Source organism: Coregonus lavaretus (genome assembly GCF_964263955.1).
Source record: "Coregonus lavaretus genome assembly, contig: HAP1_SCAFFOLD_4603, whole genome shotgun sequence".
NCBI classification, from domain to species: Eukaryota; Metazoa; Chordata; class Actinopteri; order Salmoniformes; family Salmonidae; genus Coregonus; species Coregonus lavaretus.
Genome location: NW_028159469.1, coordinates 5,001 through 20,515, shown reverse-complemented (window position 1 = coordinate 20,515; position 15,515 = coordinate 5,001). Strand labels below are relative to the sequence as shown.

Sequence of the window (15,515 nt, the reverse complement as noted above, 5' to 3'; positions counted from 1 at the left end):
GTCCTTCTCTCTCTCTCACTCTCTCTGGCTTTCTCTCTCTCTCTCTCCTTTTTCTCTCTCTCTCTCTCTCTCTCACTCTCTCTGCTCTCTCTCTCTCTCTCTCTCTCTCTCTCTCTCTCTCTCTCTCTCTCTCTCTCTCACTCTCTCTCTCTCTCTCTCTCTCCTCTCTCTCCTCTCTCTCTCTCTCTTCTCTCACTCTCTCTCTCTGTTACTCTCTCACTCTCTCTCTCTTCTCTCTCTCTCCTCTCTCTCTCTCTGTCTGTCTGTCTCTCTCTCTCTCTCTCTGCGTCCTCTCTCTTCCTCTCCTCTCCCTCTCTCTCCTCTCTCTCTCTCTCTCTCTCTCTCTCTCCTCTCTCTTCTCTCTCTCTCTCTCTCTCTCTCTCTCTCTCTCTCTCTCTCTCTCTCTCTCTCCTCTCTCTCTCTCTCTCTCTCTCTCTCTCTCTCTCTCTCTCTCTCTCTCTTCCTCCACTCCTGGTCTAATTTGCCTCATTTGAAATCCCCCTTTTCTCTCTCTCTCTTCCTCCTCTCTCTTCCTCTCCGTCTCTCTCATCCCTCTCTCTCTGTGGCAGACGGATGTATTATCTCTGCTAGACACATTGTCCAGAGGAATACCTCTCCTCCAACCTGTCTCTCTCACACACACACACACACACACACACACACGGATACACACATACTCACGCTCTCTCTTTCTCCCTCCTCACCTTCTCTCCCCACACTCTCTCTCTCTTTATATTACTTCTGGCCAAATTACCACCATTCTTTAGACCACAGACAGGTGTATTAGCCTGCGAGGAATCATTTCAGATTGACTTCTCTCTCTCTCTCTCCCTCCCTCCCCTCCCTCCCTCCCTCCCTCCCTCCCTCCCTAGACGAGGACCATGGGAAGCCTCTGTGATATAACCAGTCAGATTATTTAATTCAGCGATTCGTCTCAGTTTTAATGGCTGTGTTAGACGTGTTGTAATCATGCCAGAGGATTGTATATTTAACTTTGGCTGTGTCCCAAATGGCAACCTATTCTCTATGTAGTGCACTACTCTTGACCAGGCAAAGTAGTGCACTAGGGCCCTGGTCAAAAGTAGTGCACTATAAAGGGAATATGGTGTCGTTTTTGGGACACACACAAAGTGAAATACTGGGGAGGTATACTTCATGTTCAGCTCCTCCCACCACCCCCTCGTCATTACTATTCTGTGCACAGAGAGAGTCATCATCACTGCTGTGAGTTATGTTCAGTACAATTAATAGCTGAAGATTCACCTTGGGTACGTCCATCCAGGGCTCTGTCTAATGTCTGTCCTGTTGACCCTGGTGTAATTGTCTGTATGTATGAATGAATGAATGAATGAATGTCTGTCTGTCTGTCTGTCCTGTCTGTCTGTCTTGTCTGTCTGTCTGTCTGTCTGTCTGTCTGTCTGTCTGTCTGTCTGTCTGTCTGTCTGTCTGTCTGTCTGTCTGTCTGTCTGTCTGTCTGTCTGTCTGTCTGTCTGTCTGTCTGTCTGTCTGTCTGTCTGTCTGTCTGTCTGTATGTATTGTGATGAGGTATATGGTGTAATGGTGGCTCCGTTGGTGTACAGTAATAGATATATGAAGCTGTATGGAGAACATGCCATTTGGGACTGGAATGGGATCAGCTGATTACTAGTATATCATGTTGGTGTGGAGATAATGAAGGTCATGTTGTAACCTGTAATCAGTGTGTAGTGTGGTGAGTAGGACGGTGCCAGGTGCAGGAGGTGTGAATCAAATAATTTATTTGGCCAATACAACAGTCCACAGCAATGCATAAACCAAATACAGTGCGACTTAAATGCGTACCGGGAAAACAAAACCCACGGGTGAATATCCCGGCGATAAAAGTAACATGATGCTCAACACGAGCTAGCGACACCTCCACGTGGAACAATAACACACAAAGACATGGGGGAGCAGAGGGAATAATTATACAGGTACTGATGAAGGGATATGAACCAGGTGTGTGTAACAAACAAGACAAAACAAATGGAATGATGAAAAGAGGAGTGGCAGTGGCTAGAAGGCCGGTGACGACGAACGCCGAAGCCTGTCCGAACAAGGAGAGGAGGCAGCTTCGGAGGGAGTCGTGACACAGTGGATTTTATTTTATTTTATTTTATTAGGATCTCTTTTAGTCCTCATTTGGACTAATCTTCCAAGAGTCCTTAAACATTAAAATACAATTTATAATACGATCACATTTTCACATATAACACACTGTTACAAACAGACATAATACACTGACATATTGACCAGATAAATACTCGTAACAGTCTGAAAAGATAGATTGATTTCCTTCATCTACCATAGTCTTGCACAACCTTCCGATTAATTATATTTAAATGGTTCTAAAGTATTGTTTGAATTGATATATTTCAATTTCTTTATTGCTGTAAATCTAAATGTTATTTTGCCTATTTCTCTTTACTGTCTGGATAACACATAGATGGTTGACAATCTATTCCTAGTATTGACTGAATGTCTGTCTCTTACCAACTGAATACTGTTGTGAATGGAGTTTGGCCCTTTTAAATGGTGTACATTGTGAAATAAAATAAGCATGTTTTTTTTCAATTCTCTTGTTAATTGATGCATGACTACAACAGAATAACCATATCTCCACCTTAAAACGATCCTTGCTGCTTTGTTCTGCGCAATCTGCAGCATCCTAATTTCACTTGCTGATGCATTTCCCCAGACTACAGAACAGTAGTTCACCTGACTCCCAATTAATGCTTGGGTTGTCCTGTCAGTTAGGAAGGTGGAACAGAGGCCATATGGTCATGATAATGTATGACGGTAATGTATGTAGGTCCTGTCAGTTAGGGAGGTGGAACAGAGGCCAGATGGTCATGATAATGTATGATGGTAATGTATGTAGGTCCTGTCAGTTAGGAAGGTGGAACAGAGGCCATATGGTCATGATAATGTATGATGGTAATGTATGTAGGTCCTGTCAGTTAGGGAGGTGGAACAGAGGCCATATGGTCATGATAATGTATGACGGTAATGTATGTAGGTTCTGTCAGTTAGGGAGGTGGAACAGAGGCCATATGGTCATGATAATGTATGATGGTAATGTATGTAGGTCCTGTCTGTTAGGGAGGTGGAACAGAGGCCATATGGTCATGATAATGTTAGCGGTTTGTGGTGTAATGAAAACTACACATGCCAGTCTAATAACAACATGCTGTCTCTCTCCTCTCTCTCCCTCTCTCCCTCTCCCTCTGTCGCTTTCTCTCTCTCTCCCTCTCCCTCTGTCTCTCTCCTCTCTCTCCCTCTCCCTCTGTCTCTCTCCTCTCTCTCCCTCTCTCCCTCTCCCTCTGCCGCTTTCTCTCTCTCTCCCTCTCCCTCTGTTTCATTCTCCCTCTGTCTCTCTCTCTCTCTCTCTCTGTCCCTCTCTCTCTCTCCCTCTCCCTCTGTTTCATTCTCTCTCTGTCTCTCTCTCTCCCTCTGTCTCTCTCCTCTCTCTCTCTCTCTCCCTCTCCCTCTGTCTCTCTCTCTCCCTCCCTCTGTCTCTCTCCTCTCTCTCCCTCTCTCCCTCTCCCTCTGTCGCTTTCTCTCTCTCTCCCTCTCCCTCTCCCTCTGTTTCATTCTCTCTCTGTCTCTCTCTCTCTCTCTGTCCCTCTCTCTCTCTATGTTCCCCCCCTCTCCAGATGTAAGGAGGAGTGTCCGGTGGGGTCCTACGGTCCTCAGTGTGCCCATAAGTGTGACTGTCGGAACGGAGCGAGGTGTTACCATATCAACGGGGCCTGTCTGTGTGACGAGGGGTTCAAAGGTCCTAGCTGTCAGGACAGGTTCTGTCCCTCTGGACTGTATGGACTCATCTGTGATAAATACTGCCCCTGCAACGCCTTAAACACGCTCAGGTACTTTCTATCCTAAATAAGGCTGTTTTGAGATAAAGTAACATTTCTTCACACTGAGCTATGATCGATGATGATAATACACTGTGATCCATTTAGTTTTTATCCTATGCACTTTTTCATTACATACAGAATCTCAAAGAGTTTAGCGGTGGGTTGGCAGTGTTAAAAACAAGCTATTTAGAAAATAGTATCCTTGAAAGAACAGTAGTCTGATGGCCCAACACCAGTAAATCAACTGCTCTCCAGTAGATCATTTTGATGGCTGTGTTAACATAAACATAACCGAGTTGGAAGTCTCCATTGAACGTTGTTCTAACTAAGAGGTATGGCCCATATGGTGTTCCGGTGCTCTGCTACACATTCAGCAGCCAGCCAGTACGGTCTCTAAGGACCTGAGAGAGATGTATCTATTCTACTGTACTACTCATACAACAAAGGGTTTCAAACGGGTTCTTCGGCTGTCCAGGTAGAACCCTTTTTGGTTTCAGGTAGAAAGGGTTCTACATGGAACCCAAAAGGGTTTTGACTGGAACCAAGAAGGGTTCTTCGGCTGTCCCTATAGGATAACCCTTTGAAGAACCCTTATTGGTTCCAGGTAGAACCCTTTTGGTCCAGTTAAAACTCTTTTGGGTTCCATGTAGAACCCTTTCTACCTTGTAGGTTCTAGATATCACCTTTTTTTTCTAAGAGTGTATCAGCAGACAGAGACTGTATCTATCATGAGCCTCCTCTCCTCTCCTCTCCTCTCCTCTCCTCTCCTCTCCTCTCCTCTCCTCTCCTCTCCTCTCCTCTCCTCTCCTCTCCTCTCCTCTCCTCTCCTCTCCTCTCCTCTCCTCTCCTCTCCTCTCCTCTCCTCTCCTCTCCTCTCCTCTCTTCTCCATTCCCAGCTGCCATCCGTTGTCTGGGGAGTGTGCGTGTGCGGCGGGGTGGGCGGGTCTGTTCTGCAACGAGACCTGTCCGTCAGGTTACTATGGCGAGGGGTGCAAGGAGCCGTGTGCGTGTGCCAACGGAGCCGACTGTGATGGCATCACTGGAGCCTGCATCTGTGCCCCCGGGTACATGGTGAGTAAATGGTGGAGAAAACACACTGTACTTAGGTCATGTTTTTATCAAACTTCTTAGGAAGCTACAGTACTGTAGTTGAAAGTGACATGTGTCATTTAAAATGGCTTAATGGATTTGAACCATTATTGTGCGGGCCGTCAGAACAGTACTTTAGGTAAAACCCTGCCAAGCAGCGGAAGGGAAAATAGACAGGTACCCTTGGACTGGAGAGACAGCACCATACAGGACCGGACACAGCTTTACAAAGCTTTAGCCTGTGTCCCAAATGGCACCCTATTCCCTACATAGTGCACTACTTTAGACCAGAGGCCCGTGACCAAAAGTAGTGCACTATATAAGGAATAGGGTGCCATTTGGGACGTAACATAGAGTCCATTATCTGTGTAGTGAACCTTAATGAAGCATAATTCCCCCTTCACTCTGAGAGATGGACTGTAGATGTCAACGGAAGAGATGTAGCTTTGAGTCGAACTCTGATCAAACAGACGTAGTGAACGTACCAGGGGAGGGGTCGTGACCCCAGCTTCACTCGCAGCCTTGGTACCTAGATAGTTTGTGTGTATGTATTGATATGTGAGCCTTTTTTTTTTATGTATGTAGTTCTGTCCTTGAGCTGTTATTTTCTATTAATGTTCTGTATTATTTCATGTTTCATGTGGAACCCAGGAAGAGTAGCTGCTGCTTTTGCAACAGCTAATGGGGATCCTAATAAAATACCAAATACCTAATACCAAATGGCACCTTATAGGGAATAGGGTGGCATTTGGGATGCAACCTCCCTGCTATAGGGAGACGGGGAGAGATGGAATGAGATGAGCTGTAAAGAAATCAGTCAGTCCTGTAGCACAACACAGTTCGCTACCCTACCTTGAACCAAACTGTGTGTACAGACAGAAGCATGCACAAACACACACACACACACACACACACACACACACACACACACACACACACACACACACATATTCACCTGCACAGCGTGGCCCTTAGTGCCGGAGGACACAGTCTGTTTGTTAACAGACAGAGAAGAGAGGAGGAGAGGAACTGAGCCTGAGGCCTCACTGATACTAACACAGACCATAGTAGTGATAAAATAAAATAAAATACAAAATGTTATTTGTCACGTGTGCCGAATACAGCAGGTGTAGACCTTACCGTGAAATGTCTTACTTACAAGCCCTTAACCAACATTGCAGTTCAAGAAATAGAGTTAAGAAAATATTTACTAAATAAACAAAAGTAAATATTAATATAAAAAGTAACACAATAAAATAACAGTACTGAGGCTATATACAGGGGGTACCGGTACCGAGTCAATGTGCGGGGCTACAGGTTAGTCGAGGTAATATGTACATGTAGGTAGGGGTAAAGTGACTATGCATAGATAATAAACAGTGAGTAGCAGCAGTGTAAAAACAAATGGGGGTGGTCAATGTAAATTGTCTGGGTGGCCATTTGATTAATTGTTCAGCAGTCTTATGGCTTGGGGGTAGAAGCTATTAAGGAGCGTTTTGGACCTAGACTTGGCACTCCGGAACCGCTTGCCGTACGTTAGCAGAGAGAACAGTCTATGACTAGGGTGGCTGGAGTCTTTGACAATGTTTTGGGCCTTCTTCTGACACCGCCTAGTATAGAGGTCCTGGATGGCAGGAAGCTTGGCCCCAGTGATGTACTGGGCCGTACGCACTACCCTCTGTAATGCCTTGCGGTTGGAGGCCAAGCAGTTGCCATACCAGGCGGTGATGCAACCGGTCAGGATGCTCTCGATGGAGCAGCTGTAGAACTTTTTGAGGATCTGGGGACCCATGCCAAATCTTTTCAGTCTCCTGAGGGGGAAAAGGTGTTGTTGTGCCCTCCTCACGACTGTTTTGGTGTGTTTGGACCATGATAGTTTGTTGGTGATGTGGACACCAAGGAACTTGAAACTCTCAAACCGCTCCACTGCAGCCCCGTCAATGTGAATGGGGGCGTGTTCGGCCTCCTTTTCCTGTAGTCCACGATCATCTCCTTTGTCTTGCTCACGTTGAGGGAGAGGTTGTTGTCCTGGCACCACACTGCCAGGTCTCTGACCTCCTCCCTATAGGCTGTCTCATCGTTGTCGGTGATCAGGCCTACCACTGTTGTGTCGTCGGCAAACTTAATGATGGTGTTGGAGTCGTTCTTGGCCACACAGTCGTGGGTGAACAAGGAGTACAGGAGGGGACTAAGCATGCACCCCGGAGGGGCCCCCGTGTTGAGGATCAGCATGGCAAATGTGTTGTTGCCTAACCTTACCACCTGGGGGCGGCCCGTCAGGAAGTCCAGGATCCAGTTGCAGAGGGAGGTGTTTAGTCCCAGGGTCCTTAGCTTTGTGGGCACTATGGTGTTGAACGCTGAGCTGTAGTCAATTAATAGCATTCTCACATAGGTGTTCCTTTTGTCCAGGTGAGAAAGGGCAGTGTGTAGTGCGATTGAGATTGCATCATCTGTGGATCTGTTGGGGTGGTATGCGAATTGGAGTGGGTCTAGGGTTTCTGGGATGATGGTGTTGATGTGAGCCATGACCAGCCTTTCAAAGCACTTCATGGCTACCGACTTGAGTGCTACGGGGCGGTAGTCATTTAGGCAGGTTACCTTCGCTTTCTTGGCCACAGGGACTATGGTGGTCTGCTTGAAACATGTAGGTATTACAGACTCGGTCAGGGAGAGGTTGAAAATGTCAGTGAAGACACTTGCCACGCATGCTCTGAGTACACGTCCTGGTAATCCGTCTGGCCCCGCGGCCTTGTGAATGTTGACCTGTTTGTCTTCCTCACATCGGCTACGGAGAGCGTAATCACACAGTCGTCCGGAACAGCTGGTGATCTCATGCATGCTTCAGTGTTGCTTGCCTCGAAGAGAGCATAAAAGGCCTTTAGCTCGTCTGGTAGGCTTGTGTCACTGGGCAGCTCGCGGCTGGGTTTCCCTTTGTAGTCTGTAATAGTTTGCATGCCCTGCCATATCCGACGAGCATCGGAGCCGGTGTAGTAGGATTCAATCTTAGTCCTGTATTGACGCTTTGCCTTTTTGATGGTTCGTCTGAGGGCATAGCAGGATTTCTTAAAAGCGCCCAGATTGGTGTCCCGCTCCTTGAAAGCGGCAGCTCTAGCCTTTAGCTCGGTGCGGATGTTGCCTGTAATCCATGGCTTCTGTTTGGGATATGTATTCATGGTCACTGCAGGGACGACGTCGTCGATGCACTTATTGATGAAGCCGGTGACTGAGCTGGTATACTCCTCAATGCCATTGCATGAATCCCGGAACATATTCCAGTCTGTGCAAAACAGTCCTTTAGTGTAGCATCCGCGTCATCTGACCACTTCCGTATTGAGTTAGTCACTGGTACTTCCTGCTTTAGTTTTTGCTTGTGAGCAGGAATCAGGAGGATAGAATCCATAGTAAGTCGACTGTTCAACACATTCCCAACCAGAGAAGACTGTTAAACACATTCCCAACAAGAGAAGACTGTTCAACACATTCCCAACCAGAGAAGACTGTTCAACACATTCCCAACAAGAGAAGACTGTTCAACACATTCCCAACCAGAGAAGACTGTTCAACACATTCCCAGCCAGAGAAGAATGTACAACACATTCCCAACCAGAGAAGACTGTTCAACACATTCCCAACCAGAGAAGACTGTTCAACACATTCCCAACCAGAGAAGACTGTTCAACACATTCCCAACCAGAGAAGACTGTTCAACACATTCCCAACCAGGACACAGAGAAGACTGAGGAGCAGCGCTGTAGGGAGGGAGGAACAGAGCCTGAGGCTTCACAGACAGAATGGTGATCGTAACAGTATGACTTAAAATGGAACTGAAGGCATTTTAGCAACATGAAAACATGTTAAAACCTGTTCCTAAACACCCCCAGGAAGAATATGACGCACTTGTTTTACATTTTCTGACAAGCGAGCACTTAGATATGGCATTTTTTCACGTTTGTATACTTTCATAGAACGTTTGGTAATGACGTCGGCTAAGGCATTTGTGAAAATTCTATGAGTAGCCAGGTCTAGACCAGCGAGAATATCATGTTGGATTGTGAGTCAGAAGAGAAGGAAGAATGGGAACAAATGGCAGCACTCCAAGTCGGGAACTCGTGCCTCTTTCTAAAGCTCAGACTTTCCGACGTTAAGATCACTGACGTCATGATTTGACCTCGTTTTTTTCCCCGAGTTCCCAGTTGTTTTGAACGCACCAATAATGACTAGCTCCCCGTTGGATTACTTTCTACTCCACTTTCTTTGGATTATTGATTGGATGCATTTTTCTGCTGCTGGCAACGTGAGCTACTTGAGTGAGTGAAATGGTTTTATTTATTCAGCTTGCTATCTTTGTTTGTGCTGGGTTGTGTTGACATTGCTTGTTTTTTGTAGTTGTAAGCATGCATGCATGTGATTATGTCACGTAAACTGATGTGGATGCAGTGGTGGAGTCAAGCGCAGGACAAGGAGGCTAAGTCCAAAATGACTTTACTAGAATGGACAAAGTCAAAACAAAAGGCCTCTAAACAAAGGAGGCGAACGATTACGCACACACGCGTAAAACACTAAACATCTAACGAGACACCAATCGGACAGGCGGACAATTACACACAACTGCAAACAAACCAAAAGGGAAACTTATAGGTGACATAATCAATACTCAATACGAAACAGGTGCACACACAAGACCAGACCAAACAACTATCGAGAACATCCAGCGGTGGCAGCTAGTACTCCGGGGACGACGAACGCCGAAGCCTGCCCGAGCAAGGAGGAGGAGCAGCCTCGGCAGAATCCGTGACAGATTATCAAAGCTACCAACCTGTATCAATTGACTGTGTAGCCACTGGTGCTGACTCCATTTCAACAACAGGGTCGGAGAAGGCGGGAGGTGGGGAGGTCTCAGAGTCACTGAGCTCTTTGTCTGCATCATGCCGCGTTCAAAACAACTGGAAGCTTGAAACTCGGGAAATCTCCGATTTCAATGCGTTCAAAACAACAGGGAACTCTGGGGGAAAAAAACTAGCTCCGGCTACAAAAAAATCGATTCGAACGATCATCCAACTCGGAATTCCAACTCGGGAACTCTGGCCTCTTTCTAGAGCTCCGACTTTCCGACCTGAAGATCACTGACGTCATGATTTGACGTTGTTTTGAACGCGGCATCACTATCTCCATCTGTGACTGATGATGTGGCCTCTAGCAGTGATTCCACCATCTGTATGAGGTATATTAGGGTGTTTGAAATATAGTGGAATAACTGACATTTGAGATGTGTGTATAAGGGCGAAATGCTAGTTTGATTGCTTGATTACTTTGCCATGATCACTACTAGCTAGCTTGTTATGTTGTTGTGTGTGAAACAAAGTAATGTTATCTCTTACCCGTCTCCTCTCTCGCTTCTCAAAAGACTGCCTCTTTTAAGACCCTAGACAACCTCCTCTCCACCCCAAACTGCTCCTTCAATTTGGGGATAATCTCGAAGCACTCCTCCTCGAAGTGCCCGCTGCAAATGTATGTGTACTGTGGGTCTCTCACTTGCCAATTGCACAATTTCCCCCATATTTTTACATTTGCCCTGTTATGGACACATATACCTTTTTTTGTGGCTGGGTGTATTTGAACAACCCACTGCTACACATCTAACCACCATGTTTTATTTTCTCCCTGCATGTTAAATAGATTTTTTTAATTATTTTTTTACATCTCTTAGAAACTTGGTTTTGTAGCATAAACTGGGAATTTGATATTTTTTACAGATATTATGATTGTCTGTTTGTTTCATATCTGCAAAGTAGTTAAAATGCTTTCAGTTCCACTTTAACCCAAGAGATAACACACTTGCTGATATAATATGGATGGAGCGGGAGCCAGCTAGTGAGCCAGCTAGTGAGCCAGCTAGTGAGCCAGCTAGTGAGCCAGCCAGTGAGCCAGCCAGTGAGCCAGCTAGTGAGCCAGCTAGTGAGCCAGCCAATGAGCCAGCCAGTGAGCCAGCTAGTGAGCCAGCTAGTGAACCAGCTAGTGAGCCAGCTAGTGAGCCAGCTAGTGAGCCAGCTAGTGAGCCAGCCAATGAGCCAGCTAGTGAGCCAGCTAGTGAACCAGCTAGTGAGCCAGCTAGTGAGCCAGCCAATGAGCCAGCTAGTGAGCCAGCTAGTGAACCAGCTAGTGAGCCAGCTAGTGAGCCAGCTAGTGAACCAGCTAGTGAGCCAGCTAGTGAGCCAGCTAGTGAGCCAGCTAGTGAGCCAGCTAGTGAACCAGCTAGTGAGCCAGCTAGTGAGCCAGCTAGTGAGCAAGCTAGTGAGCCAGCTAGTGAGCCAGCCAATGAGCCAGCTGGTGAGCCAGCTAGTGAGCCAGCTAGTGAGCCAGCTAGTGAGCCAGCTAGTGAGCAAGCTAGTGAGCCAGCTAGTGAGCCATCCAATGAGCCAGCTAGTGAGCCAGCTAGTGAGCCAGCTAGTGAGCCAGCTATTGAGCCAGCTAGTGAGCCAGCTAGTGAACCAGCTAGTGAACCAGCTAGTGAGCCAGCTAGTGAGCCAGCTAGTGAGCCAGCCAGGGCAGGTGCAGCTCCGTAGTGCAGTGTACAGGACTCATTAGTCAGGTGGAGCTGGCAGGTCTGTGACACTGCTGTTGTCTTGGAACACTCTGCATGCTGGGTAATAAGAAGGAGACCGAGACAGATCCTGAATACCATGTACCTAATTATAATAGACAGAAATAGAAGCAGCCATTATTATTATTATTGATACTGTATCCACTATGTTTAAACAATTCTAAAGTGTTCAGAAACATGTGACTAGTGTTGGAAATAAGCACAAGTTCTACAGACTGTGGTGCAACACATCAGATGATTGTTTATTCAGTGTGTCAATGTGTTTGTATCTGTCCCCTGTTTATTTATGTCCCCAACCATAAATAAATATAAACAAGCATGTACACTGTGAATGTAAGACATGAGGTGTGTAGTTCTACACCTGTCAACTCAGAGCTTGATTGGAGGGACAACCACCCCAGCGTATCTACAGTACTCTATCGCTATAGAAACACACACACACACACACACACACACACACACACACACACACACACGCACACACACGGACACACTCGCACACAGTGGTGTAAAGTACTTAATTAAAAATAGTTTAAAGTACTACTTAAGTAGTTTTTTGGGATATCTTTACTTTACTATTTATTTTTGACTACTTTTACTTTTACTTCACTACATTCCTAAAGAAAATAATGTACTTTTTACTCTATACATTTTCCCTGACACCCAAAAGTACTTGTTACATTTTGAAAGCTTAGCAGCACAGGAAAATGGTCCAATGCAAGCACTTACCAAGAGAACATCCCTGGTCATCCCTATTGCCTCTGATCTGATTAGACTTTTACTCAAGTAGTATTTTACTGTGTGACTTTCACTTTTACTTGAGTCATTTTCTATTAAAGATATCTTTACTTTTACTCAAGTATGACAATTGGGAGAGGAGAGGAGAGGAGAGGAGAAGAGGAGAGGAGAGGAGAGGAGAGGAGAGGAGAGGAGAGGAGAGGAGAGGAGAGGAGAGGAGAGGAGAGGAGAGGAGAGGAGAGGAGAGGAGAGGAGAGGAGAGGAGAGGGACATCCCCAAATTCTACTGTTCTTGACATTTTTCCTATTTTGTTGCCTTACAACCTGGAATTAAAATATATTTTTTTGGGGGGTGGGGGTTGTATCATTTGATTTACACAACATGCCTACTACTTTGAAGATGCAAAATATTTTTTTATTGTGAAACAAACAAAAATAAGACAAAAAAACGGAAAACTTGAGCGTGCATAACTATTCACCCCCCCAAAGTCAATACTTTGTAGAGCCACGTTTTGCAGCAATTACAGCTGCAAGTCTCTTGGGGTATGTCTCTATAAGCTTGGCACATCTAGCCACTGGGATTTTTGCCCATTCTTCAAGGCAAAACTGCTCCAGCTCCTTCAAGTTGGATGTGTTCCGCTGGTGTACAGCAATCTTTAAGTCATACCACAGATTCTCAGTTGGATTGAGGTCTGGGCTTTGACTAGGCCATTCCAAGACATTTAAATGTTTCCCCTTAAACCACTTTGAGTGTTGCTTTAGCAGTATGCTTAGGGTCATTGTCCTACTGGAAGGTGAACCTCCGTCCCAGTCTCAAATCTGTGGAAGACTGAAACAGGTTTCCCTCAAGAAATTCCCTGTATTTAGCGCCATCCATCATTCCTTCAATTCTGACCAGTTTCCCAGTCCCTGCCAATGAAAAACATCCCCACAGCATGATGCTGGGGTGATGAGAGGTGTTTGGTTTGCGCCAGACATAGTGTTTTCCTTGATGGCCAAAAAGCTCGATTTTAGTCTCATCTGACCAGAGTACCTTCTTCTATATGTTTGGGGAGTCTCCCACATGCCTTTTGGCGAACACCAAATGTGTTTGCTTATTTTTTTCTTTAAGCAATGGCTTTTTTCTGGCCACTCTTCCGTTAAGCCCAGCTCTGTGGAGTGTAAGGCTGAAAGTGGTCCTATGGACAGATACTGTAATCTCCGCTGTGGAGCTTTGCAGCTCCTTCAGGGTTATCTTTGGTCTCTTTGTTGCCTCTCTGATTAATGCCCTCCTTGCCTCCTGGCAGGTTTGTTGTGGTGCCATATTCTTTCCATTTTTTAAATAATGGATTTAATGGTGCTCTGTGGGATGTTCAAAGTTTCTGATATTTTTTTATAACCCAACCCTGATCTGTACTTCTCCACAACTTTGTCCCTGACCTGTTTGGAGAGCTCCTTGGTCTTCATGGTGCCGCTTGCTTGGTGGTGCCCCTTGCTTAGTGGTGTTGGAGACTCTGGGGCCTTTCAGAACAGGTGTATATATACTGAGATCATGTGACACTTAGATTGCACACAGGTGGACTTTATTTAACAAATTATGTGACTTCTTTTTTTAATTTTTTAATTTTACCTTTATTTAACTAGGTAAGTCAGTTAAGAACAAATTCTTATTTACAATGATGGCCTACACCGGCCAAACCCGGACGACGCTGGGCCAATTGTGCGCCGCCTTATGGGACTCCCAATCACGGCCGGTTGTGATACAGCCTGGAATCGAACCAGGGGGTCTGTAGTGACGCCTCAAGCACTGAGATGTAGTGCCTTAGACCGCTGCGCCACTTGGGAGCCATATTCTTTCCATTTTTTAATAATGGATTTAATGGTGCTCCGTGTGATGTTCAAAGTTTCGGATATTTTTTTATAACCCAACCCTGATCTGTACTTCTCCACAACTTTGTCCCTGACCTGTTTGGTCAGGTCTTCTGAAGGTAATTGGTTGCACCAGATCTTATTTAGGGGCTTCATAGCAAAGGGGGTGAATACATCTGCACGCACCACTTTTCCGTTATTTATTGTTTAGAATTTTTCTAAACAAGTTATTTTTTTCATTTCACTTCACCAATTTGGACTATTTTGTGTATGTCCATTACATGAATACTTATGTATACATAATACTTTTGCAAGGCACTGTACTGGCATTATGTACTGCCATTATGTACTGCCATTATGTACTGGCATTATGTACTGCCATTATGGCGCCAGTTAATGAGCCAATTTGGATTACAACGTGCTCAAAGGCTCTAGTTGTTTTAACGGAATAGCCTGAAATGTTTTCTCAGCTCAGATGAACTGAAGAGGCAGAGGCAACGTGGCGTAGGCATAGCCCATAGGCCTAGTGTTTCTATTTGGTAAATATCTTTGTATGTATTCATTACTCCAAGATCCAGAATGGGTTCATGTTGAGTGTTATGTCTCTGTGTTCTGCCAGCGCGCTGTACTTATTGTAACGCGTCAGTAAACGGAATAATACTGAGTAATCTAGTCACGCTGAGAGACCGCTGAGGTTGACAGGACGGTCTCAGTCTGTGTGTGTTCTGAAATGTTCTAGGTCACAGACTGACACTGCATTACTTCAATACATAAATCATCAACATGCTCAATCAACAATCACACGGTATTGCGTAAAGCCCCTTTCAATTGCATTATAGATGTTCATACTTTTATTCTTAGAGAAGAAAGAAGAGATTACAGACTGGAATACCACAGTAGATCTATGTATCTTTAGAGAAGAAAGGAGAGGGTACTGACTGGAATGCCACAGTAGATATATGTATCTTAGAGAAGAAAGGAGAGGGTACAGACTGGAATGCCACAGTAGATCTACAGTGCCTTCAGAAAGTATTCAGACCCCTTGCTATGAGACTCGAGTGCATCCTGTTTCCATTGATTATCCTTGAGATGTTTCTACAACTTGATTGGAGTCCACCTGTGGTAAATTCAATTGATTGGACATGATTTGGAAAGGCACACACCTGTCTATATAAGGTCCCACAGTTGACAGTGCATGTCAGAGCAAAAACCAAGCCATGAGGTCGAGGGAATTGTCCGTAGAGCTCCGAGATATGATTGTGTCGAGGCACAGATCTGGGGAAGGGTACCAAAAAATGTCTGCAGCATTAAAGGTCCCCAAGAACACAGTGGCCTCCATCATTCTTAAATGGAAGAAGTTTG

At 45.4% G+C, this 15,515-nt stretch overlaps 1 protein-coding gene across 1 annotated transcript in view; it reads left to right on the top strand.

Moving 5' to 3' along the window:
* LOC311122821 (uncharacterized protein) overlaps nt 1–15,515 on the top strand; it is a gene marked incomplete at both ends in the record, with an annotated part of 40,768 nt that overhangs the window by 23,404 nt on the left and 1,849 nt on the right. Inside the window, 2 exons of the mRNA XM_084197139.1 lie at nt 3,675–3,887; nt 4,775–4,949. Coding sequence (XP_084053265.1) covers nt 3,675–3,887; nt 4,775–4,949 — 388 coding nt within the window. The remainder of the gene's footprint in view (nt 1–3,674; nt 3,888–4,774; nt 4,950–15,515) is intronic.